General features: G+C 55.7%; 3 protein-coding genes across 3 annotated transcripts; all 3 read left to right on the forward strand.

Moving 5' to 3' along the window:
• Positions 1-3,929: 3,929 nt before the first annotated feature.
• On the forward strand, positions 3,930-8,888 carry HRG_07149 (PIF1-like helicase domain-containing protein; the record flags this gene model as incomplete). The annotated part of the gene is made up of 9 exons (XM_044865620.1): positions 3,930-4,909; positions 4,968-5,367; positions 5,417-5,740; positions 5,814-5,911; positions 5,982-6,410; positions 6,468-6,681; positions 6,774-6,868; positions 6,930-7,661; positions 7,793-8,888. 9 exons carry the CDS (start codon positions 3,930-3,932, stop codon positions 8,886-8,888), a joined length of 4,368 nt encoding a protein of 1,455 aa, XP_044719582.1.
• Positions 8,889-15,263: 6,375 nt separating this feature from the next.
• On the forward strand, positions 15,264-16,041 carry HRG_07150 (integrase core domain-containing protein; the record flags this gene model as incomplete). The annotated part of the gene is made up of 2 exons (XM_044865621.1): positions 15,264-15,557; positions 15,622-16,041. 2 exons carry the CDS (start codon positions 15,264-15,266, stop codon positions 16,039-16,041), a joined length of 714 nt encoding a protein of 237 aa, XP_044719583.1.
• A 130-nt stretch (positions 16,042-16,171) lies between these two features.
• HRG_07151 (uncharacterized protein) lies at positions 16,172-17,239 on the forward strand (the record flags this gene model as incomplete). Its single annotated transcript, XM_044865622.1, has 3 exons — positions 16,172-16,423; positions 16,664-16,884; positions 16,933-17,239. The coding sequence occupies 3 exons, from the start codon at positions 16,172-16,174 to the stop codon at positions 17,237-17,239; spliced, it is 780 nt and encodes a 259-aa protein (XP_044719584.1).
• Positions 17,240-24,215: the final 6,976 nt, after the last annotated feature.

Here is a 24,215-nt window from a genome sequence, read left to right on the forward strand (position 1 = left end):
AGGACTGTCGAGGAAGCTTTGCGTCGGTCGGATGGCGACGCTGAAGAGTCAAGGAGAGTTGTCAGGGTGAGGTGACGAGGGGAGAAGACGGAGGAGCGCCGGCGGGCAAGAAGACAAGGGCACTGGGCAGCAGCGATCAACGAGGGGCGACTTTTAGACTTGAAGGAAGAACCCGCTAGAAAGGCATGAACGAAAAGGGCAAAGACAAAAGACGCAAGTTTTAGACACAATAAGAAAACCGGCGGACGAAAGGAAAAAGGTTGGCATTGGCATTGGCATTGGCAAGGGGGTAAACAGGAGTATAAACGGGGGGGAAACAGGGCAAGGCATGAGAGGGGCAAGAGAAGGCGGCAGCGACCAATGATGAGGGAGGGACGGAAGGGTCGGCGACCAATCACACGGGATCTTTTATTCCGACGGGAGAGGCAACCCAACAGGGTTGCGCAAAGAGCCTTGAGGAACGAAAAAAACGTCTAGACAAGGGGCAGACAGATGTACAGAGGCAGAAAGGTAACGACGACCAAGGGGCAGCCAGGCTGGACGAAAAACACTTCCCATTTAAGGAGTTATAGCAGCGTACGCTATTCCATTTCCGTAGCTTTCTTAGATAGGTGGCGGTTTCGAAGCGGACGGGCCGGCGAGCCAAGCCATGGGCGACAATGGAATCGAGGGAAGAGTCCCGTAAGTCAGGACCCGGCTTAGGGTTGTCCGGCTCATGAGCGGCGGAGGCAGCCGAAACAGAGAACGAGTGGGTAGCAGAGGAGGCGGGCTTAGGGGAAGACGAGATCACCGGGGCCTTATGCAGCAGACACGGTCGCTTCGTCGGCGTATCGGCAGGCTCAGGGCAATATCGTTTCCCGGGCGGCGTAAGGTGGCCGGTCGAGGGCGAAGCCGAAGCCAAGGGTGGAGGACTGAGCGGGAGGGTGCCAGGGGTGATCAAAGACAAAGAGGCAGCGCGCACGTCCCGGAAGGCCGCGGAAGCGGAGGAAGCTTGTTGCCTCTGTGGCGTAGAGAGAAGCGGTGCCATCGTGGTGACGGCGGCGGCGGCCTTGTCGAGAAAGTCCAGGAATCCGGGACGACGATAAAGACGTTGTCCCGGTCCGAGCCCGGGGTAGAGCATGACATCATGACGGAGCAGGCCAGCGACCTTGCCTGTGCAGGTAAAGGGACGTTAGGCTGAAATTGAGAGTCCTGCCTCTCGGCCATCTTCCTACACAAGATGGCCCAGGGTTAGCGCGAACAGGGAAGATAACGAAGACCTGGAACGGGTGGAAGCCCTTGAAGGGGACCTTATTAGGCATCCCAGGAGCGACATAGGTAGAAAGGCGGACAAATCCGCAACAGTTAAGTTGGGCGGCGCCTGGACCGGGCAGTAGGTCCCGCCGCAGCGAGGAGTGGCCGGTGCCGACGATAAGGCCGGTAAAGGAAACAATAGGCGGGATGCAGGAAGTCGCCCATGGAGGCAAAGAGCCTAGGAGAACACTTCAAGCCCATCTTAGCCATATACCGTTTCGTCGGCACTCGCGAAGGGTCAGGGCACGGCTTACGGCTGGTAGCCCTGATCGCGGACGACAAGGGCGGGCATCGTATAGAGAAAGGTGCGGCCCGTGTCAGACTCGAGGCCGTCGCGTTGCTCAACCTCCCATGCGAGCGCGTAGGGGTGGACGCGGGCATGCATGAAAACCACTCTTCGGTCCAGTCGGAGGATCAATAGGCTGGCCGTAGATGGAGAGGTTGAGGCTAAAAAGACGGATGTCGGGGAATCATCGGCATCCGATCGGAGGGCGCATATTCCGTCGCGAGCAGCCAGGCGGGAGGAGGCAGGAAGACGCGGGCCATGGCCTCGGCGTTAAGACCCTGATGCGGTGGTCGTCCTGGTGGGAAAATCTAGCAGGACAGTCCGGCTGGACAAAAGACATCATAGACATCTCACCGCCAGCGCCCTTTGGCTATCGAGCGGCTTTCGAAGGTGCGGTGCGGGCATATCGGTACGAAGTAGAGAGGAAGACATAGTGCATCTGCGCAGGTCGATAGGCCACTTGCACGCACTAAAAGGACGGGTTCTCAGCGTCAAGAAAGGAGTAGGGAAGAAGTCGAGCGTAGACGCACTTATAGTAGATCAATAGTGGTATGGATTCGCCGGGAAGAGCGAGGAGCCTTGCCGCTGTAAGTAAGCAGACGTCAAAGAGATGCGTCGTGGTGTTGCGGAGCTGGGTACTGATCGGGCAGCAAGGGCGACGCGGATTAAAGTGTCCGGCAGGGCTACCGGCATAGGATGGCGAAAACTAGGGCTGTCGGCAGATAGGCCTGTCGATAGGTACAAAGGAAGCCCGGCAGGTCCGAGAGAGGAGAGGTCTAATGCAGAAAGGGGATATTAACAAGGAAGGATATAACCGTTAGCAAGAAGAATGCCAACGCGGCGGAACGCCATTGCCAGGAAGCGAGACAATCTCGGGTATATCCCGGGCGAAGGCTTCCTAATCTATCGTTCGTTTGCGGAGCCTTGCCGATAAGACAGCACCAGCATGGGGAGAATCGTAGCCGCGAGGTAAGATCGGTGGCAGGAGAGTGCGAAACGGGACAGCAGCAGCGGCCGCTGCTGCGACGAGGAGTATCGCGGCGGCGAGACCGATCGCAATGGACGAAGGGCCGAAGCGGGCGTCGGGCCACAAAAGTCAAGGAAACGCGGCACCCAGGTTCCGGCCTATTGAGGCCAAGCCGGCCGCGGCGGCCGACGATGCCTCACGAAGAGAGCAGGCAGAGGCACTCAAAAGAGCGTTGCCCAAGGGAAGTCGGCGAGGCGGCTGGCCGCGGAAAAGGACGACTAACGTCGATAGTTCCTCCTCGAAGGGAGGGCTCGTGGAGGGCGTCCAGAGGGGCACGTCTGGAAGGCGAAGCCGTGGTGCGCGGACAGGGCCAATGGGCTCCGAGGACACCCAAGCCGCCCAGGAGGACAGGATCGGCCGGCAAGCCCTGTCGGGAACTCGCCTAGAGTCGTCAGGGAGCTTCTGGTTCGGCCAATCCGACCTCAAGAGATGGATGATGGCGCAGGAGATACGCAGTCATCCGGACGGTGGCCACCGCCGCCATCACGCCAGAAAGGACAGGGTCGGCCGGCAAACAGTGTCGGGATTTCGTCTACAGCCGTCAGGAGCGCCTCATTCGGCCAATCCAACCTAGAGCAATAGAAGATAGAGCGGGAGATATACAGTCATCCGGATGCCAGGCGGGACAGGATTGGCCGGCAACCGCTGTCACGATGTCGTCTGGAGTCGTCAGGAGCCCCTCGTTCAGCCAACCCAACCCAGAGATGCAAGGCAGGGCAGGAGATACGCAGTCATCCGGATGGTTGCCACCACGGCCATCACGCCAGGCGGCGGCGGAGAACAAGATCGGCCGTGGCGAGACGAGGCAGCGGAAAGATCCTCGCAGGCCGTAGAACAGAGAAAGAGGAACCGCCAGCGTGACCGAGACCAGACCCCGACGAAACGTACTCGAGGAAGCCATCCGAGGCAGAGGAGGAGTGAGCTGCAGGCAGAGGATTTGGCCAGTGTCTTGCTTTACCTCGAAGGGGAATTCGTCGCGAAGGAAAGGCTGTCTAAGGAGCAAACCTGGTGCACACCAATACCGCATGAGAGGAAGGTATCGACGGTGCGAAAGTTTTATCGGGCGTTCCACGATGTGAGCACCTTGCCGATAATGACCTGCAGGCTGTGTTACCGCAAGCGTACAAGGAAGGAGTTGAGGAGATTCCGTGGGATCAGTGGCTATCAAGTCCCGTTCCTCGGGGTGAGCGCTCACCATTTGCGTGCCGAAGCTGCTTTCCCGGGGGTGAGCCCGTCTCGGTTTGTGTGGAGTGTGCCCGATGCTTGGGGCGCGGGAGCCTGTCGTCGGCGGTCCACCTTCACAGTCGCCTCGGATGCGAGCACATGTTCCCCGACGAGCTGAAGGGGCTGACGCCGGTCGAAGAGAAGCTCATCTCGTTGAACTCGTGTTACGGCTTTGTGACGAGGTATAACATTCCGGGCGGGCAGACGCAGGCAGTGAGGTATCCGAGACATGTCAAGGGCCACATCACGGTGTTTCCAAACAACGTGCAGGAGCTGGCGAGAAGGGTGCTCCCGCACCCGCTCTGGCAAACAATGGACGAGATCCACGTCTCGTGGCAGGGCGCGGAGAAGCCAGCACCGTGCGACTTATCGGGTCTCTTGTCGGTGAGGCGTCAAGTCGTCGAGAGAGCGCTTATCTGGTTGAAGAAGAATAACCCCCATTACGCCGATATTGAGATTGATAGGGCGGAAATGGATAGCTGGGGAACACCATCACACGGTGTGCCGCGGGTGGTCTACGACCGCATGGAGCGGAACGAGCCGTCTGCGTGGGAGAAGACGCGAACGGCGCAGGTCGTGCCGCCCGCAGAGCGGGCCATGGACGACGATAGTCCGGCGGAGATCGAAGGAGTCCTCGCCCAGCTCCTCCAAGGACAAGACGTATTGGACAGGGGAGTCGAGAATCCGAGGAGTGGAGCGGACGGGACTGACGATGCTGAGCCCGATGACAGAGCCAAAACGATCAACGAGATCACCTCTTCCGGCATGTTTGCATTGGACGGACCGCCGGAAGTGTCGGACGCAGAGAAGCTCCGCTTTGCGTGCAATGCCGTGGGTGGCGATGGGGCCGAGAACGACCGCAAGGGGCCGAGGGCATGGATAAGGTCGGCGGAGGCGGGTCAAGAAGGCACGGATGTCCGCGAGCCATACATCCACGTTTGTCGCGGAGACGAATTCGCCGACTCGCTCGACGCCTCGTTCTTCGCCAAGACCTTTCCCACCCTACTGCCGTTCGGATTTGGAGGACCACGGCTCGCGGAGGAAGTCATCTTAGGACCCGAGGGCCGGTCAATTGGCGGGTACGGCTGCTGGAGAAGAGACGGCGGCGCGAGATCTTCTGTCGTCTCGGAACATAAGCCTTCGGACCTGGGCCGGCATTGTGCTGCGGCGCCATGGTGGCCGATTCGCGACGCATACCATCTTCTCGTTTCTCGTTTTCAATATGGATGTGCGGTCGAAGAATCGTCGGGTCAGCATGCTCAGCGCGACGCGGAAGAACTTCGCCGAGGTGGAGCGCATCGTACGGTCGCTGACAGCGGATAGGTTAGCGGCCGCCAGGGCGGAGCTGGAGACGTCGGGCAAGACTACCGACGATGGCGTCAAGGAGCTTCTAAGATGCCTTTCGCTGTACGGCTATCGGCAGCCCATGTCGAGGGAGCTCCGTCTGAGCATGCGGCGCAAGATCCAGTCACTCATCTTATGTCGTGGCGTGCCTGCAATCTGGTTCACGCTCAACCCGAACGACATCACGAACCCGGTGAAGCTGAGACTGGCGGCATACCGCACGTGATCCCGCAGCGGCCGAGGCATTCCTGCAAGGCCTCGACAAGGCGTTCAAACGTGCGCGGCTGGCCATCTCGGACCCGTTAAGCTCGGCCGAATTCTTCCACCGAGAAATGACGTTGTTCTTCGAACATTACGTGAGAGTGGGCGAGGAGTCGGTGTTCGGGCGCATCAGCCACTATTACGGTGCCGTCGAGACCAACGAGCGTGGAGCGCTCCATGTTCACGGACTGCTCTGGCTGCAGGGCAACGTGCATCTAAGCTCGATGCTTGCCGATATCGACGGCGAGGATCAAGCGGCATACCGAGAACGCATCGTCAGATACGTCGACAGTGTCTTTTCCGAGGTATGAGCGGGGGCCGGCGTGTTGACCTGCGTCCTCCGTCTGTCAAAGCCGAGAAAGCTGACGAACAAGACAGGATCTGGACCAGGAAGGCTTCTGCGCAATGCAGGCCGAGCGATCGGTGACGTCAGATATATCGCAATTTCTGGGCGACGAACGGCAATTTTCAGCCTCGTTCGACGAGGAAGCGAACTTCTGTGCCGGCGCGACGCAGATCCATACCCACAGCCCGACCTGCGTCAAGTACTCGCTGGGCAAAGGGGCGCAAGGGCGATTTATGTCGTTTCAAGGCGCCGTGGGGACTGGTCGACGAGACGGCCTTCACGGGAGACGGCGTGCTGCGGATTCGGAGGTCGCACAGCATGGTGAATCGGTGGAACAAGGCCATTGCCGTGGGGCTTCGCCACAACCATGACATATCTTTCATCGTCACACAGCGTAAGACGATGGCCCTCATCTTTTACGTCACAAACTATGCGACCAAGGTGGAGGACCCTGTATGGAAGCGCGTCGCCGCCGCCGCGGATCTCTTGCCTCCCAGGGCAGGTGACGGAATGGCCGACGGCGCGGAGGTTCGTGGAGACAGTGGTGCCGGTGACGATGGCAGGCAGAATAAGACACGGCAGTTCCTGATGAAGGTGGCGAATCGCGTGTTTACGGAGAGGCCGTTATCGCAGGTCGAGGTCGTCGCGGACCTCCTGGGATGCGCGACTGAACTGACGAATGGCAGTGCTTGGGCGTTCCTGAACGTATCGTTGCTCTACTGGCAAGTCTTCCGACAATGGCCGCACCTTCGACGAGAAAGCGGCGCAGCCGTTGCAGATGGCTCTGTGGACGAGTCAATACTCGTCGAAGAAGCAGGCCAGAGGATTTGCCGTGTCGAGGCATACCGTCATCGGGGAGACGTCCTTCGAGGGCTGTGTCTCTACGACTACGTTTCGCTGGTCAGGCTGAAGCGCAACGAAAGGGACGAGGGCCCGCCGGCTGGGAGGTCCCGTTCGAGAGCGGCTGGGCTCCGGGAGGCCGTTGGGCGCAGGTGCTCAGGCGACCGGGCAAGCAGGCCACGGTCTGCCTCGACGGGTATTTGAGCAAGGATTTCGACGAAGACGACGAAGGGTCGTGCTACCGAAGGTGCGTTTGTCGTCGACGGGCCGGAGGCGCCGGGTCGAGAAGGCTAATTTCCATGGCGAAGAGCGGCTGTGCAGCATCTTGCGCTGTTCGTGCCGTGGGAGTCTTTCTTAGACGAAGAAAGGGGCGACATCAACTGCATATGGGGGCGGCAACGAGCAGCCCTGGCCCCGAGGATATCATGTTTCGTCGATAACGTGCAGTTGCTGCGACGGTCGGCCGAAGATGCAAAGCGGGACGCACGGCAGTGGGCGGCCTCGTCCGGTGACGGCGACCCCACGGCAGTACGTCCGGACGAGGACGGCACCGGGGAGGTGGGTGTCGAGCCCGGATCGGGATACCAGGCCGACAGTGCGGGAAGCACGAATCGCCTAATCGACGTTGTCAGAAGCTCGATCGGGCCGAACCAAATCACGGCCGGCTCGCCGGAGCTCACGGCGATGATGCAGGAGCTCAGCCGATTTCAGCAATCGGCGCTGTCCTCTTCTTCCGAGGTCCAGGCCACAATACTACCCGAACGGGGCCCAAGACGAATCAACATCCCGGGGCGGGCATTCTCCGGAGCCACCATACCGCCGCAAAGTGAGGTTAGGGCCATAAAGTCGCAGCAAATCCGCGCATCCAGGGAGAGGGAGAAGATGATACGGGGCATACAAAGCCTGTCCACGGCACCGGTGACTGGTCGCCGCGCGGCGGTGCGGGGCGTGCTCACGGGTTTCGGGGATGACGACGTCCAGATGACGGCAGCGGAGCTCGAGGAAGGAGTAGCGGGGGCCAGCGCGGGAATGGAGATCCGGTTCGGTGCCTCAACCTCCTTCCTCGAGGCGGGCAAGGCCCTGGCAGCGCGGCTCACGCTAAACAAGAAGCAGGCGATCGCCTTCCTAATTATATGCCGCCAGCTTGACCTGATACGGCGCGGGAGAAAAGCAACGTACGCCAGCTGTGCCAGTTCGTCGGTGGAGAGGGCGGAACGGGCAAGTCACGAGTCATCGAGGCGCTCGTCGAGCTCTTCGCGTCCAAGGATCAATCGAATCGTCTGATGATAACGGCGACGTCGGGGACGGCAGCAGCGCGGATCAACGGCATTACGATCCACTCCGCCTGCGGGTTCTCGAAAGATCTCGCGGCAGCCGCAAACGCGGCCAAGGATCTCGACGGGGTGCGACTGCCGAAACAGGCGGAGCGGTTCGTCGACGGGCAATCCCGGATGGACTGGCAGGAGAAGGACGTGCTCGTCATCGACGAGGTGAGCATGCTCGGGGCGCGGACGCTACACGCGGTGAACGAGCAGCTCTGCCGGCTGCGCGGGTCGCACCAGGATTTTGGAGGTATTCCGATCGTCCTCTTCTGCGGAGACTTCCACCAATTCCGCCCCGTCCAAGAACGCTCGATCCTCCTCCCCAGCACCGCCGTCTCGTGGGACGTAGACAGCTCCTTCAAGGCCGAGACACGGCACCAGCACGACAAGGCGCACGCGTTGTGGAAGAGATTCACGACCACGGTCATGCTGGACGAGCAGGTGCGCGCCGCGGGAGATCCGGAATTGCAGAGGCTGCTAAGGCGGATTCGACTGGGCGTGCAGGACCGCTCGGATCTGGACCTCCTCAACTCAAGATGCTACCGGGAAGGCAGGCGGATCCCGTGGGAGACGTGCATCACCGTGGTGACGCCGCTGAACAGGAACCGGTGGAACCTCAACATGGAGGCCAGCTTGGCGTTCCGGGCCCAGCAGCGGTCAGTGATGCGCATCTTCATCTCGGATCATACGTGGAAGGAGGCCCTGCCGACGGAGGAAGAGGCCATCATGATGCTGAACCAGGGCGACGACAGCGCGATCCCGGTGCCGGCCGTCTTCATGTTCGTGCCGGGGATGCCGGTCGTCGTGAACCATAACACCCATCAGGGGCTAAAGCTGGTGAACGGCGCCGGCTACACGGCGCTGGAGGTCGTCCTCGACAAGTCGTACCCGGGGCATCGTATCACGGCAGACACGACGGTCCATTTCGGGCCGCCGGCGGGATAATGCTGGAGTCGGAGACGACGAACGACGTTCACTTCGTCGGGATGCCGCCAGGCACGGTCCTGTTGACGCCCATGACGGTCAAAATACAGTGCCAGCGAAAGAGGCCGTGGCAGCAGAACGACGTCAGCCGAAAGGGCCTGCCCTGTACGGCAGCCTTCGCGTGCACAGACTATAAAGTGCAGGGCAGGACGCTCGAGCGTGTAGCTCTGGAGCTGCGGGGAACGCGGACGTCAAACATCGACGGACGCGCCGTGTCCTCGCAGTGCGACCCGTACAGCCTGTACGTGCAGCTGTCTCGCTGCCCGACGCTGGACGGCATTATGCTGGTCTCGAAATTGCGGAGAGGGACCTGGTGGGCAACAAGGTGCCAGACGAGATGACAGACGCAGAAGCGAGGCTGGGCCAGCTGAGCGACAAGACTGTCCGCGAGGCCTCGGGATGGCTAGACGTTGATTCCCTGGACTCTAAAGGCACGGGCCTGGACGTGTAGCTATCGCGATGCCGGGCGCAGGGCGCTGGACGGCACCATGCTCGTGTCAGGGGTGCGGGAGAGGGTTTGGTCGGAAAAGGCCAAAAACCGGTTTCACGAGGAGCTGAGTCCTAGTCGCGAGGTTAGGTCGCTGGCAGGACCGGAGAGGGCGAACTGCGCCGGAAGGCGAAACAAAAGGGCTAGGACGAAAAGGGGAAGTAATCATTAAGCGACCAAAGGGAAGCCGGGATTTAAAAGCTCTCCAATCAGCAGCCAAGATGGGTTCTCCAATCAGAAGCCAAGGGTTTCGAGGGTAAAGTAGGTTTGGGGGTTTTTGGGGTTTTTTTCGCGTCCAGAAGAGCCTTTTCGTTCCTCAAGGCAAAGAGGAAATAAATCAGCCAACAATCAGAGGCGGAGGATGTGGGGGTGAAGCAGTCTGGGGCCTTTTTTCCCCGCGCGCTAATGAAGTCCTTTCGTTCCTCAAGGCACCTGGAACGACTCCACCACATGGACCTCTGTACGGGATGTCCCAAGACGAACTTCTCGTCCTCCGGAAATTCCTTCAGGAAAACCTTGACAAGGGTTTTATACGCGCTAGCACCTCACCGGCGGCCTCGCCGGTGTTATTTGCAAAGCCAGGAGGGCCTTCGTTTTTGCGTGGACTACCGAGCTCTTAACGCGATAACCATCAAGAACCGCTACCCGCTACCGTTAATCCAGGAGACACTTTCTCAGCTAAGCCAAGCCAAGTATTTCACCAAACTCGATGTCGTCGCAGCGTTCAATCGAATACGCATCAAGGAGGGTCAGGAGTGGATGACGGCGTTCAACACAAGATATGGTCTCTTCGAGAGCATGGTGATGCCTTTGGACTATCAAACGCCCCAGCTACCTTTCAAGCTCGAATCAACGAAGTCTTACGCCCATTCCTTGATAGATATTGCACAGCCTACATCGACGACATTCTCATCTACTCAGACGACCTCGCCACCCACAGACTCCACGTCAAATCAGTACTTCAAGCACTTGAAGCCGCAGGCCTACAACTTGACGTCAAGAAATGCGAATTTGAGACTACTGAAGTTAAATATCTGGGCATGATCATCTCAACCACTGGAGTACGGATGGACCCAGAGAAAGTCGACTGTCTCATCAACTGGGAGGCCCTATCAACGTCAAAGATGTTCAAGCCTTCTTAGGATTCTCGAATTTCTACAGACGGTTCATCAAGGGATTTTCACGCATCGTACGACCACTTGTTGCCCTGACACGGAAACTAGTCAAATGGAACTGGACTTCATCGTGCCAAGAAGCATTCGATATGCTCAAAAATAGCTTCACTTCAGCGCCAATCCTCAGACACTTCGACCCCGCAAGAGAAGTGTTTGTCGAATGCGACGCATCCGATTTTGTCTCTTCGGGCATCCTCTCCCAGGAAGATGATCAAGGAGTGCTACACCCAGTGGCTTTCATGTCCAAGTGTAAGGGGCTACGCCCCGATGTGTAGATCTGGCATGGCCAGACTAGTCACGTGCGAGCGCCACGGACACGACTCCTAAAGGGAGCGATGTAGACACGTCTCCCCTTTACACTCTTTGTAGCTCAATTTACATCAATTACGCCCAGCACCTGTGCCAACAGTGCTGACCCCGTAACATATTGAGCTACCAGTTAACAAAAGACAGGACAGACAGAAGGACAGACAGAAGGACAGACAGCAGGACAGACAGCAGGACAGACAGCAGGACAGACAGCAGGACAGTCAGCAGGACAGTCAGCAGGACAGACAGCAAGACAGGCGATAGGCTAAACGACGAGACGGACGATCGATCGGACGACGAGACGGACGAACAAGATGGAGGACAATAGTAGTTATGCAGGGCACCGCGACCGGCGGCGCAACGAGCCGATGGAGGGAAGGAGCAAGAGCTCTTGCAGATCTTATCTGGGATCGCGGGAGACGAAGAACTGCGGAAGATGTTCACCGGGCTAGGCCTAGCAGCGCCACCGTTGACACCCAGCCCGGGGGTGCTCAGTACCCCGGCGATCTTACCCGTCGAACCGAGGCCGGAAGCAGCCCAGGAAATGGACCGTGGCAAGAAGCGCAAGCCGATGACTTGGCCGAAGTGGAACGGTCAACCCGAGTCCTTCCACTTCTACCTCGACCGTCTGGTATTTAAGTACAATACCGACGAAGAGGAGGGCCTAAACGGCAATAACAACGTCGTGTGGTACGAGATCCTGCAGACCTTGCCGGATCAGATGATGAGGAGAGTCGAGGGTTTTTGGAGGCAAGAGAGCGCGAAGGGCAACCCAGACCCCCGGAAATTCTTCTCGCACCTAGCCCAGACGTTCGGCAGCGTGCAGCAGACAGAGAGGGCGCAGGACAGGCTGCGCACCCTCATTCAACGAGACAGCCAAGAGTTTGGGAAGTTCCTCCTGAATTCGAGGAAACATTGACCAAAGCGGGCGGCGCGAGCTGGGATAATGCTTCCAAGCTCGCATGGCTACGGAACTCGATCTCTCCTGCTCTCCGTGAGCAACTAGTCCCGGTTATCATGCCGAAGGACTACAACGAGTACATCCAACGTCTACACCCGATTGCTTGGGCGTTCGAGCACACCGCGAAGTTTAAGGCGTTGCAGAGGAAGCAGGGCTCCCGCGGGCAACGTGACCAAGGGCAGGCATCAGGCATCGGCAACATCCAGGTCGCCGGTAACGACAACACCCCGGCACCGTCAGCAACGTTACCCGCCGAGCAGAACGCACGTGACGCACGCGACCATGACGGCGACGTAATAATGACGGTTACACGCACTCAGGGGCAGGGTCAGAGAGGACGGGCGAACGGCCAGGGGTCAAGTGGAACGAGCAAGACGGTTCGCTTCCAGCCTAGGTCAGGACGGAAGCAACGGGCGAGGTGGGTATCCGAGGACGAACGGAATAAACGCCGTGACGAGGGTCGTTGTCTCCGCTGCGGCGACAACACCCATTTCATTGCCGCTTGCCCCTACTCGCCAGGACAGGACCCTAGCCGGTCGAGGGATGTAAAGTCCGCACCGCTAGGATCATGCCCTTGCTGGAAGATGATGGTAACGACTCTAGTGAGGAAGAGTCAGGACTTAGCGAGACCCCATCCTCTCGGGAAATGCGTAGCCTCGAAACAAAGACGGGTCTCGAGGCCAAAGAACGGAGCAGTGGCAAAGAAGAGAAGTTCTCAGGAAAATGGAAGTTGGTCCTACAATAATTCGAAGCATTATCAATAGGACCAATCTCTTCTCCTCACTCGTAGACGAGGATGCCAGTGCTACGCCGCGGTTGACGAAGAAGTCGTCGAAAAGTTGGAAGTTCCTATAGTGGAAATAGCACCGCGAGCTATTACAGGAGCATCAGGGGCAATGGAAGGAGCAACGATTAGGGGCCTCGTATGGCTATCAATGGAGGTCAACGGCCACATACAGACGATCTGTGCCTACGTGGTGCCCCGATTGGAATTCCCCCTAATCCTAGGAAAACCCTGGTTATGCCACACAAAGTCGTACTCAGTGCCCCACGAGAAACGACTATGGCATGAACCTACACAAGACTGGGTAGATCACCTCGGGGAAGGAGAATATTCTGCGAAAGCCAAGGAGTTCGAAGAAGCAAAGCACGTACTAGCCAGTACCTTTGTGGGTTACTTTGAAAGGATCCGCAAGCAGGAAGGAAGAGAGGCAGCTGCCACGGCGATTTTCGCTATCAGCATGAAGGATATCGAAAGGGCGTTATCACCAAAGAAACCCATGTCAGAAGCAGAGCTACGCCGAACGATACCCCAGCGGTTCCACGATTTACTGCCTCTATTTATGAAGAAGGAAGCTGATAAGCTGAATCCTCATAAGCCAGGCATAGACCACGAAATCAGAATCAAGGAGGACCCGAATGGCCAGCAGTTACCACTACCGTATGGAGCACTATACGGTATGTCACGAGAGGAACTCCTGGTTCTTAAGAAGACTCTACGAGACCTAGTGGATAAAGGATTTATCCGTGCAAGCAGTTCAGAAGCAGCAGCTCCAGTCCTGTTTGTGAGGAAACCAGGTGGCGGGCTGCGATTCTGTTGTGACTACAGAGCGTTGAACGCAATCACTAAGTCGGACCGTTACCCTTCCTCTAATAGGGACACACTTCGCAACCTAAAAGATGCGAAGTGGTTCACTAAGGTCGACGTGGTACAAGCGTTCCATAAAGTACGGGTTGCAGAAGGAGACGAGTGGAAGACAGCGTTCCGCACCCGGTACGGTCTCTTCGAATGGATGGTTACCCGTTCGGGCTAAGTGGCGCGCCAGCAACCTTCCAGCGGTATATTAACGGTATCCTACGAGACTACCTCGACGAGTTCGCCTCTGCTTATATGGACGATATACTTATCTATTCGAGCGGGAGCAGAGAAGACCATTTCCGGAAGGTACGGTTAGTTTTAGAACGCCTCGCCGAGCATGGACTACACCTAGACCCGGAGAAATGCGAATTTGGAGTCAAGCGGATTAAGTACCTAGGATTCATTATTCACGCAGGAATTGGCATTCAGGCAGATCCCGACAAGATACGAGCAATAGTCGAGTGGGCAGTCCCCGTTACCCAGAAGGGGGTGCGCAGTTTTCTAGGATTCGTTAACTACTACCGGATATTTATACCGCAAGCCTCGGAAATAACTGCACCCCTAACAGCACTAACAGGAAAGGGGACTAAGTTCAAGTGGACGGACGAGCACGATATGGCGTTCCAGACACTAAAGACGCTATTTACGAACGCCCCTATTCTTACTCAATGGGATTTCGAGAGGCCAACCTTCGTAGAAGCAGACTGTAGCGGCTGGGCGCTTGGGGGCACACTTACGCAGGAAGTCGACGGACAACGCAAGCCAGTAGCGTTCCACTCGCAGAAGCTATCACCGGCTGAGCGCAACTACCCAATCCATGATAAGGAAATGCTCGCTATTATTCGTTGTCTCGAACAATGGTCAGCCGAGCTACGAAGCTGTGATAACTTCGTTATCCTTACCGACCATAAGAACCTCGAGTATTTCATGACGCGCCAACAGCTCTCGGAAAGGCAGGCACGTTGGGCTGAATATCTCTCGCGTTTTAACTTCCAGCTCCAGTACCGTCCGGGACGGGAAGCAGTGGTGCCAGACGCGCTCTCGCCGCGAACAGGACCGACCAAACGAAGCGGATCACGAAGCACGAGATATGCAGCTTATTCCAGAAGCAGCCCTACGTACCTACGTCGGAGTAACGTCGACTCAAGCGGGAGAAGGCGAAGAAGAACACACGGTTTTCCACGACCCAGAGCTACAACAATTATGGCAGCAAACGGCAAACCAGGATCCAGTCTTTACAAGCGTTTATAACGCGGTACGAAACGGATCTCGGTCCTCGACCCCAAGCTTAAGCTGAAGGTACAAGTCGCCGAGTGCTTTATTGATCCTCGGGGGCACCTACGACTACGTGGCCGCTTATGGGTGCCAGGCGCACCGATCACGACAGAAGCAGCAGCCAAGGCAGCACCGCTAGAGCAGGAGTCGCTAAACGAATTACGGGGCTCCTTAATCCAGAAGGTTCATGACTCCCATGTAGTAGGCCACCCGGGACGGAAGGGACGATAGAAGCCGTATCCAGGGACTTCTACTGGCCGCTAATGCAACAGCATATCCGACGTTTCTTGCGTAACTGCGATGTCTGCGGCCGTACGAAGATATGGCGCGAGCATAAAGGGGTCTACTTAGACCGCTACCCGTACCGGACCGCTTCTTCCGCCAGATACAGATGGACTTTATTACGGACCTCCCCGCGAACGGTAACCGCTGCCTCTGGGTTATCAAGGACCGGCTAAGTAAGGAAGTTATACTCGAACCGATGCCAACGATGGAAGCGGAAGCATGTGCAGAGCGTTTTCTATGGTGCTTCGCCCGCTACCACTGGTGGCCCGACGCTATAACGAGCGATAGGGGCTCGAATTGGGTAGGCCGCTTTTGGAGGCACATGTGCAAGTTACTGGGGATCGACCAGCAGCTAAGCACGGCGTACCACCCCCAAACCGACGGAGGCCCTGAGAGGATGAACCAAGAAGTACAGGCATACCTCCGCGCCGTGATTAACCAGAACCAGAACGACTGGGATAAGTGGGTTCCCGCGGCTCAGATGGCGTTAAACGGTCGGGTCAATACCTCTATAGGGATGTCCCCATTCTTCGCTATACACGGCTATGAGCCGAAGTCACCAGTTCCTCGTTACGGAAGCATATGCGGAAGAGTATCCTCAGCATTCGCCAGAAACCAGGGCAAAGAAATTTGTTACCAAACTACAACAGATTACGGACCTCTGCCAAGCATCAATGGCGACAGCTACGCAGCAACAAGAACGCTTCGCTAACAGACGACGGAACGCGGCAGAACGCTTCGAAGTAGGCGATAAGGTTTGGCTTGACTTACGGAACTACGCGTCAGAGCGACCTAAGAAGAAGTTCGACTGGCTGCACGCTAAGTATACGATAAGCAAGGTACTCGACCCGTACACGGTTGAACTAGCAGACCTCCCGAGGGGCTGCTATAATAGGTTCCACGTCGACCAACTCCGGAGAGCGGGGACGGACCCAATGCCTGGTCAGCAACGCACAGACGCTCAACCCCATCTATCCAAGTAGACGGGGAGGCTCACCAAGTAGTAGAGGAAATACTATGCGCTAGGTGGAAGAGAACCGGCCGCGGCCGTAGGCGGAAGTCCTTGTACGCTGGCAAGGTTGGCAAGACCCGACCTGGACCTCTTTAGACAATATGCAACAGACAGCGGCCTTGGATAAGTACGAACAGAGATACGGCCCGGCTCTCGAAAACGATGGACCATACCAGCACCGACGAGTGGCAACGGAAGCACAGCCGGCCCAAATCCAGGGGCAAGTCGAAGGAATACAACCACAGCTGCAGATACAGGGCAAGAGAATACGCGGACCACTACGGGCTAGGACTAATGGCGACGCCCCGTCGATAGTAACGGCACCAGACCCTATAGACGACGGCCCTACGATCGTTGTAGAGGGACCAGGAACAGGAAAAAGGCACCAGCGCCAGAGAGGAGTAGGGGCTAATGTAAGGGCTACGCCCCGATGTGTAGATCTGGCATGGCCAGACTAGTCACGTGCGAGCGCCACGGACACGACTCCTAAAGGGAGCGATGTAGACACGTCTCCCCTTTACACTCTTTGTAGCTCAATTTACATCAATTACGCCCAGCACCTGTGCCAACAGTGCTGACCCCGTAACACCAAGAAGCACGACCCCGCTGAGTGCAATTACGAGATCTATGACAAAGAACTTTTGGCTATTGTACGCTGCTTCGAATGCTGGAGACCCGAACTCCAAGGCACGCACCACCAGATTACAGTCATCACTGACCATGCCAACCTTCGATATTTCATGACAACCAAGCAACTTTCAAGACGACAAGTCAGGTGGAGCGAATTCCTATCACAGTTCCAATTCGCTATCAAGTCAGTGCCTGGGAAAGAGAACGGAAAACCTGACTCACTCACACGAAGATCACAAGACTTGCCGAAAGATGAAAATGACGACCGCATCCAGTACCAACAACAGTCGCTGCTTAAGCCTTGCAACGTAGACTCCTCCGTACAAGAACAACTAAAGCTTGACCCCGAGCTCTCAGAACTCTTTGCCAATCTCTCCTGGGAACAAGAAATTGCACTATGTCCCGCCATTCTTGACGAAATTCAGCCAGAACCAATCAACCACAGAATCACAAGACTTCTAGACAAGGGCTATGAGGAGGACGAATGGTGGATGAAAATCAGGGACGAGATGCTCAAACCCCATGGCACTCCTCACTGAAGGAAGTTTCTATCGGAATGCATGATAAACGAAGGCCGATTATATTTCCGAGAGGCTATACGTACCCGCAGGCGAACTACGGACCCTTCTCACTCAACTCGCCCACGACAGCGTCGAATCAGGCCACCCGGGAAAAACAAGCTATACGAACTCATTTCACGCTCTTATTGGTGGCCAAGGCTTAGCGCCGATACGAAACAATTCACACGCAATTGCCACGGATGCCTGAGGAACAAGACCTCCCGGTTACGGTACCAGGGGACGTTGAAACCGCTCCCAGTTCCCTTGCAAAGATGGAGGGACTTGTCCGTTGACTTCATTGGCCCAATTCAGCGCACAGCTCGTGGATTCAACGCAATCATGGTGGTAGTCGATAGGCTGTCAAAGGACAGACATTTCACGCCTTGCAAGACCGACATGAAAGCACATGACTTGGCAACGCTCTTCGTACGAGATGTCTGGAAACTCCATGGACTACCGGATTCAATCGTATCTGATAGAGGACCACTGTTTGTCTCGGAATTCTGGAAAGCGGTTTGCCACCGCCTACAGATCAATATCAGCCTCTCACAGCATATCACCCCGAAACTGACGGCCAGACGGAAAACGCTAACTCATTTCTCGAACAATACCTTCGCCAGTATGTTAGCTTTGCTCAGGACGACTGGGACGAGTGGCTCCCATTGGCCGAATTCGCAGCCCGTAACGTTGTTAGCGATTCAACGGGAATGTCTCCATTTTTTGCGAACACAGGCTACCACCCCCGAATGAGCTTTGGTCCCCCTCGCGCAATACCACTCGCGGCATCCAAAGACCTGGCAGAACGCTGCAACGAGGGGAACGAATTTGTCGCCAAGATGCAAGAAATCACTGATCTACTTCGGACAAACCTGCTCTCAGCTCAAGCCTCACAAGAACAGTTCGCCAACGCAAATAGATCACCGGCGCCAGCGTACCGAGTTGGAGACATGGTGCTACTTAGCACACGCAACATCGATTCGGCCAGACCCATCCCCAAACTAGATCATAAGTTCATTGGCCCTTTTCGAATCGAGCGCGTGCTCAACCCTCACTCCTACCAACTGAAGTTGCCACATGAATTAGACTCAATTCACAATTCATTCCACGCCAACCTCCTACGACCGTCACCAAACGACCCGCTCCCCGGCCAATACAACACACCGCCCCCACCAATAACGCTAGATGCAAAGGGGGAGAAACTCTGGGCGATTGAAGCAATACTGGACTCGAAACGCACAAAACAGAAAGGCTTCCAGTACCATATACTATGGAGAGGCTTCGACCTTGAGCAGGCAACATGGGAACCACTACAGAACGTCGTCAACGCTCACATCGCCATCAGAGACTTCGAGAAGCACAGCAAAAACAAACCCAGACCCACGAAACAAGAAGTGCAAAATGCTCGCCTACAGGCTCAGCAAGACGTGGAAGAATCAGAAGCGATGGAGTAAGGGAGGCCCATGTGTGAGGAACGATCATGTGACTTTCATACTTTATGAAATGTCTCACTTTGATTCATGTAAATAGCGAAAGTCAGAGTCTTCCTTAGGAACCTCCTTCTCTCTTCGTAGACAATCACCTTACCCAAGTCGCACCCGACCTTGTTCGTGCACTTGTACCGTCACATCAATACCATCAAGACCTCGAGGAACCATCTGATCATATGGATCCCAATGACCACTACTATCTCGATCGAAGATACAACAACAATCGCGGAAGATTTGGTCAGAAGGGGTATAGAAGGTATAGAGGCAACGCTCAACGAGGCAGCTACAACGCTCCACGGGGAAGCTTCAATAGTCAACGCTTTAACCGCCCACAAGGCCGTTACGGCCACAACCACCCGTGGAATAAGAAGTGTTTCGTCTGCAATAAGGAAGGATGTTGGTCTACAAAGCACACTGCCGAGGAACGTCAAAGATCCCGAGACCAATACGTCGCCCACTGTCACTTCATAGGGATTACCTCCCAGGACCTTACAGCCTACGTTCTTGACTTTGAAGGTCACGAGATGGATGCCCACGATGATGCTAACGACCCTGGGACGAGGACGACAATGAAGATAATGACAACAACCCAGAACAGTGGCACACAAGCCAAATGCTCTGCCAGCAAGCCTTCAACCATCTGATCACAGGGGAAGACGTGTATAGCACCTCTCAAAACAACGCTACACCTGCTTCCCAATTCATGATAGAGGAGCGCTACTCAAGACTCTGATTCCAGGGCATCATAATTGACACAGGCGCCGCGAAGGTTTCCACAGCTGGCTACGACCAATGCATCGCTCTACAACGAGAAGACCCTGCTATAACGCTCGATAAGACTACAGCAGGCCAAGCTTCTATCAAATTCGGCAACGGCGAAGCCATTCTATCCTCGGCTCTATCGCCCTTAAAACACCTCTCGGAAGGATCACATTCCATATCCTCAAGACCCCTACTCCCTTCCTCCTCTCTCTCGCTGATATGGATCGCCTAGGCATCTATTTCAACAACCTTACAGACACCATTGTCGGACGAACAACCCTCCCGGTTATCCGCAAATGGGGACATCCTTGGTTCCTCCTACCTAAGACCAACGAGGCCGCTATCGCATTCCTCACGGAGAGCGAGATCCGCACTCTTCATCGTCGATTCGGGCACCCAGCGGTCCCAAGACTTCACAACCTCCTACGGCAAGCTGGCCACAACGATGTGACGATAGATATCCTAGAGAACATCTCGAGATTCTGTCATCACTGTCAAATGCACTCTCAAGCTCCAAGACGCTTCAAATTCACCCTAAAGGATGACCAGGAATTCAACTACGAAATCGTCGCTGATGTGCTCTACCTTGGAACCCTCAACGCCCCGTCTTGCACGTGGTAGATACAGCAACAGCGTTCCAAGCAGCCAGGTTCCTCCTATCGATGTCAGCAAAGGATACGTGGAAGCCCTCCGAGCCCTCTGGATAGACACATATCTCGGACCCCCTGATACTATCAAGCACGACGCAGGGACCAATTTTGCCTCCCTAGAGTTCCGTAACGAGGCAAAGCTTATGGGGATAACCTGCAAGCAAGTCCCTGTGGAAGCACATTGGTCCGTTGGAAAGGTTGAAAGATATCATGCCCCTCTCCGCCGTGCGTTTGAGATCCTCCACGCAGAAATCGGGACCTTCACATCCCCCGAATCGATCCTTCAAATGGCTATCAAAGCCATCAACGACAGCAGGGCCAAATGGCATTGTCCCTACGCTCCTAGTCTTTGGCGCCTACCCTCGAATGGCGTTAGATTCGCCCCCTTCTGCTACGACCCTGAAAAGGGCTGCCGCAGCCCAGAAGGCGATGAAAATGCTTCGTCAGCTCTCAGCAGAGCGGCAAGTGCAGGGCGCCTTACACACAAAGAACGGACCATCATCAACAGGCGTTATACTATCGCTCCCACTGCAAAGCGAGGTCCGAGTGTGGAGAGAAAAGCTCGGCTGGCAAGGCCCTTTAAGATTAGTGCAATTGATGGCTCCAATGTCACAATTGATACTATCAACGGACCCCAGACCTTCCGTTCCACCCTTGTTCAGCCTTATTTCCGCGACGAGACGACGATCCCTGCCCCGCTGCTGCTGCTGCGGATGATTCTGACATTCCTGTTTCTGATCCTGCGAGCGATTCTGTTCCTGTTTCTGCCCCTGCCCCTGCCCCTGTTCCTGCTCCTAATCCCCGGCGCCGCGCAAGCGAGGCCGCCCTGGTTCGAAGAACAAGCCAAAGACGACGTTCCTAGTCAAGAAGGAAGAAGATGCCTACCAACTAGCCATCAAGCTACGGGACGAAGGCATTATCACAACGCCAGGCACCCCCTTTGAGGAATCCGATAGCACGGAGATCGATGATCTATTGGTACGAGGAGTGTTTAGCTTCGAACGCTACAATGAAGCAAAGCACGGGAACCATCATATCTTCCGCTCCCGCATGGTCCGCGAGGTTAAAGGCAAAGAAACCAAACCATACGAGAAGTCAAGGCTCGTGGTCCAAGGGCACAACGACCAAGAGAAAACCACCTATTGACGCAATCCCCGACAATTCAACGCGTCAGTCAACGGCTTATTTCTGCTATCTCCCCAGACCTCCTTTCTAACGGCATGACCCTCTCTTCGTGACATCACACAAGCGTATCCCCAGGCGCAGACCGAACTATTCCGCACCATTCTCACGCATCTTCCCGCCGAATTAGAAGGAAGATACCCGGAAGGAACAATCATTCGCGTTATTAAGCCCCTATACGGAATTGCGGAGGCCGGAGTCCATTGGTTTCGAACCTATCACGGGCATCATGTCGATAACCTCGACATGTCCACATCAACCTACGACCTATGCTTCCTAATTACGAATAAGGGACCTGATAACTTTGGGATTGTGGGAATGCAGACTGACGATACCCTTATGCTTGGCACACAACGTTTTTCCGCGCTAGAGGAAGCGGAACTCGTAAAGGCACAATTTCGGGCAAAGCCGAAGACAACGATGACCCCGGGTACTAGCATTGACTTCAACGGTGCAAAGATAACCCTTCAAGACACCACTTTCCACAACGCTCTACTGCTTCAACAAAAGGGTCAAGCAGCCAAGATCGAACCCATCGACATCAAGGCATACGATCGAGCCCAACAGTACGTGGAACAGCGTGCCCGTGGCGCGTATGTGGCTTCAATCTGTCAACCAGAGGCCTCATTCGACATCTCTATTGCTGCCCAGGTCCAAACCCTACGGAAGAGGATTGCACGACCTCAACAAGCGGCTTCAATGGCAGAAAGACCACCAGCAGCGAGGCCTAACGTATATCCCTATTGACCTCGCCAATGCCAAGCTTATCGTCTTTACCGACGGTTCCTTTGCGAACAATAAGGACCTATCGTCACAGCTAGGCTTCGTCATTGCCCTAGTCAATGAGACCGAGACCGCACGTACCAAAGACCAATTCGGGATCAAGGGCAATGTCCTCCATTGGAGCTCAACGAAGTGTAAGAGGGTCACCCGAAGCGTGCTAGCATCAGAGATCTACGGCATGGTCAACGGATTCGATATTGGGATATCACTAGCAACGACGATACGGAAGATCACAGACCGCCTCAATCTTCCCTATCCCTAATCGTTTGCACCGACTCTTTTCCCTCTACGAGTGCCTCGTTAAGCTAGGCACAACGAAGGAGAAGCGATTGATGATAGATATCATGGCCCTACGTCAATCCTACGAAAGGCGTGAGATCACAGAAATCCGCTGGATTAACGGCGCAGACAACCCAGCAGATGCTATGACAAAGGCATCGCCTAACCGCGCCCACGAACGCCTCGTCGATACGAATAGCCTTACGATTAGGATAGAAGGATCAGTCGAACGCCCTCCCCGCTAGCTGCCGCTCGAACCGTCACTCTTTTCGCACCCTTGCGGTCGCACCCTTGCGGTCGCACCCTTGCGGTCGCACCCTTGCGGTTGCTGCTACGCTCCCGCACCTGCTGCTACTGCTGCGATTGCAGCGATAAAAGAAGATTTGCCAGTGTGGGAATGTAGCATATAGCTATAGTAGGATTGTAAGGGAGGTGCGCACACACGCACACGTGACCCTTAGCGTCAAGTGTATGGACCTCGGGGATCCGTGTATAAAGGGCACGTAGTGTGCCCCCTCATTCCCTTTCCTCCCTTCCTAGCTAGACATCTTGAATACAACCCATTGCGTTACTGCAGTACAGACCTCCCGACAACACCCTTTGCTTGTGTATATGGGAATAAGATCTCCTGCCTCCCGCAGCTTATATCCAGTATACGTTCTGAAAATTGCAGCTTTTCCATTATGCTACAGCCATCAGCGCTAAATTACCGCTTCATCGGCACGGGATACTCAAACCTTTGGCTGGAACGGCTTGGCAAGATCATGAAGTTCCTTTTCCAAGCATTGCTCTACTCCTGGGAGCCTCTCTGTCTGCTTCCATCGTGCATTTGTATTTGCGTCCAACCACGAGTATATCTGGTCGACGACGGTTCGTTCGTCGTTATCGAGGTCTTGCTGAACGACCTGGTCTTCGTCCGTGTCCGTGTAACTCATGTGGGAATATCGGAGGCGAAGCAGCTTGCGTTTAGAGTTAGCGCACATTGTGCGTATGTTACTTGGAACAACTCACAGGTTGCGGTCGCAGCGAGACTTGACCGGTATTTTGGGTTTCTACCGACTGGCGTTTGGCGCGGGGTTGAGGCTGCCCAACATTTTTCGAATCATGTGATTGAAGAGTCGCAGAGAATGACGTACATTTTGGGGCACGTGAGATCAGCCGGTCGGCATTTCGGGCTATCGTGCGAAGTACGTACCTTGCAGTAGTTTTGGGGCTTAGAGCCCCCGTACTAATCATCCATTTCGCTTCGGTACTATAGATCAGAGTTTGAGGAATCGGCGCCAGCGAAGGCCACAGCACCGCGTGAGACGGTTGGCTCCGTTGGCGTCTTTCTTCTGTGTCGGCCACAGGTTACATGTACATGCTGGCACAACTACCCCGGAGGCTCAGCGAATATGCAATAAGTGGCATGCAACGGTCCCGACATACCAAAAAATAGGATGCCATGAAGCATAGGGTAGGGACATCACCAACTTGGGGGAGCTACGGGGCTGTTTGCTAGTGATATGGAGAAGGATATAAGGGATTTTCCGATGATCTGCCGGATCCCGTGACCCGCCGGACTTACACGCGAGTGCAAGTTAGACATCAATCCACAATAACTCCACAGCAACGGGGCCAAAATTTCTCCGACTTAAAATGTGATGAAAGAGAGACTGCGAGATGTGCATCATCCTGTTTCGCAGTCATCAAGCCATTGTGGTCGCTTGCTATTCCGCTGCGGCCGTCCCGAGCTCCGATACACCACTACCATCTCCCGATCACTCTCAACAGCCAGAAAGGGTCTTTGGGCACGAGGCGTTCGGCCGGACG

This window comes from Hirsutella rhossiliensis (assembly GCF_020360975.1).
Source record: "Hirsutella rhossiliensis strain HR02 chromosome Unknown scaffold00007, whole genome shotgun sequence".
Classification (NCBI taxonomy): domain Eukaryota; kingdom Fungi; phylum Ascomycota; class Sordariomycetes; order Hypocreales; family Ophiocordycipitaceae; genus Hirsutella; species Hirsutella rhossiliensis.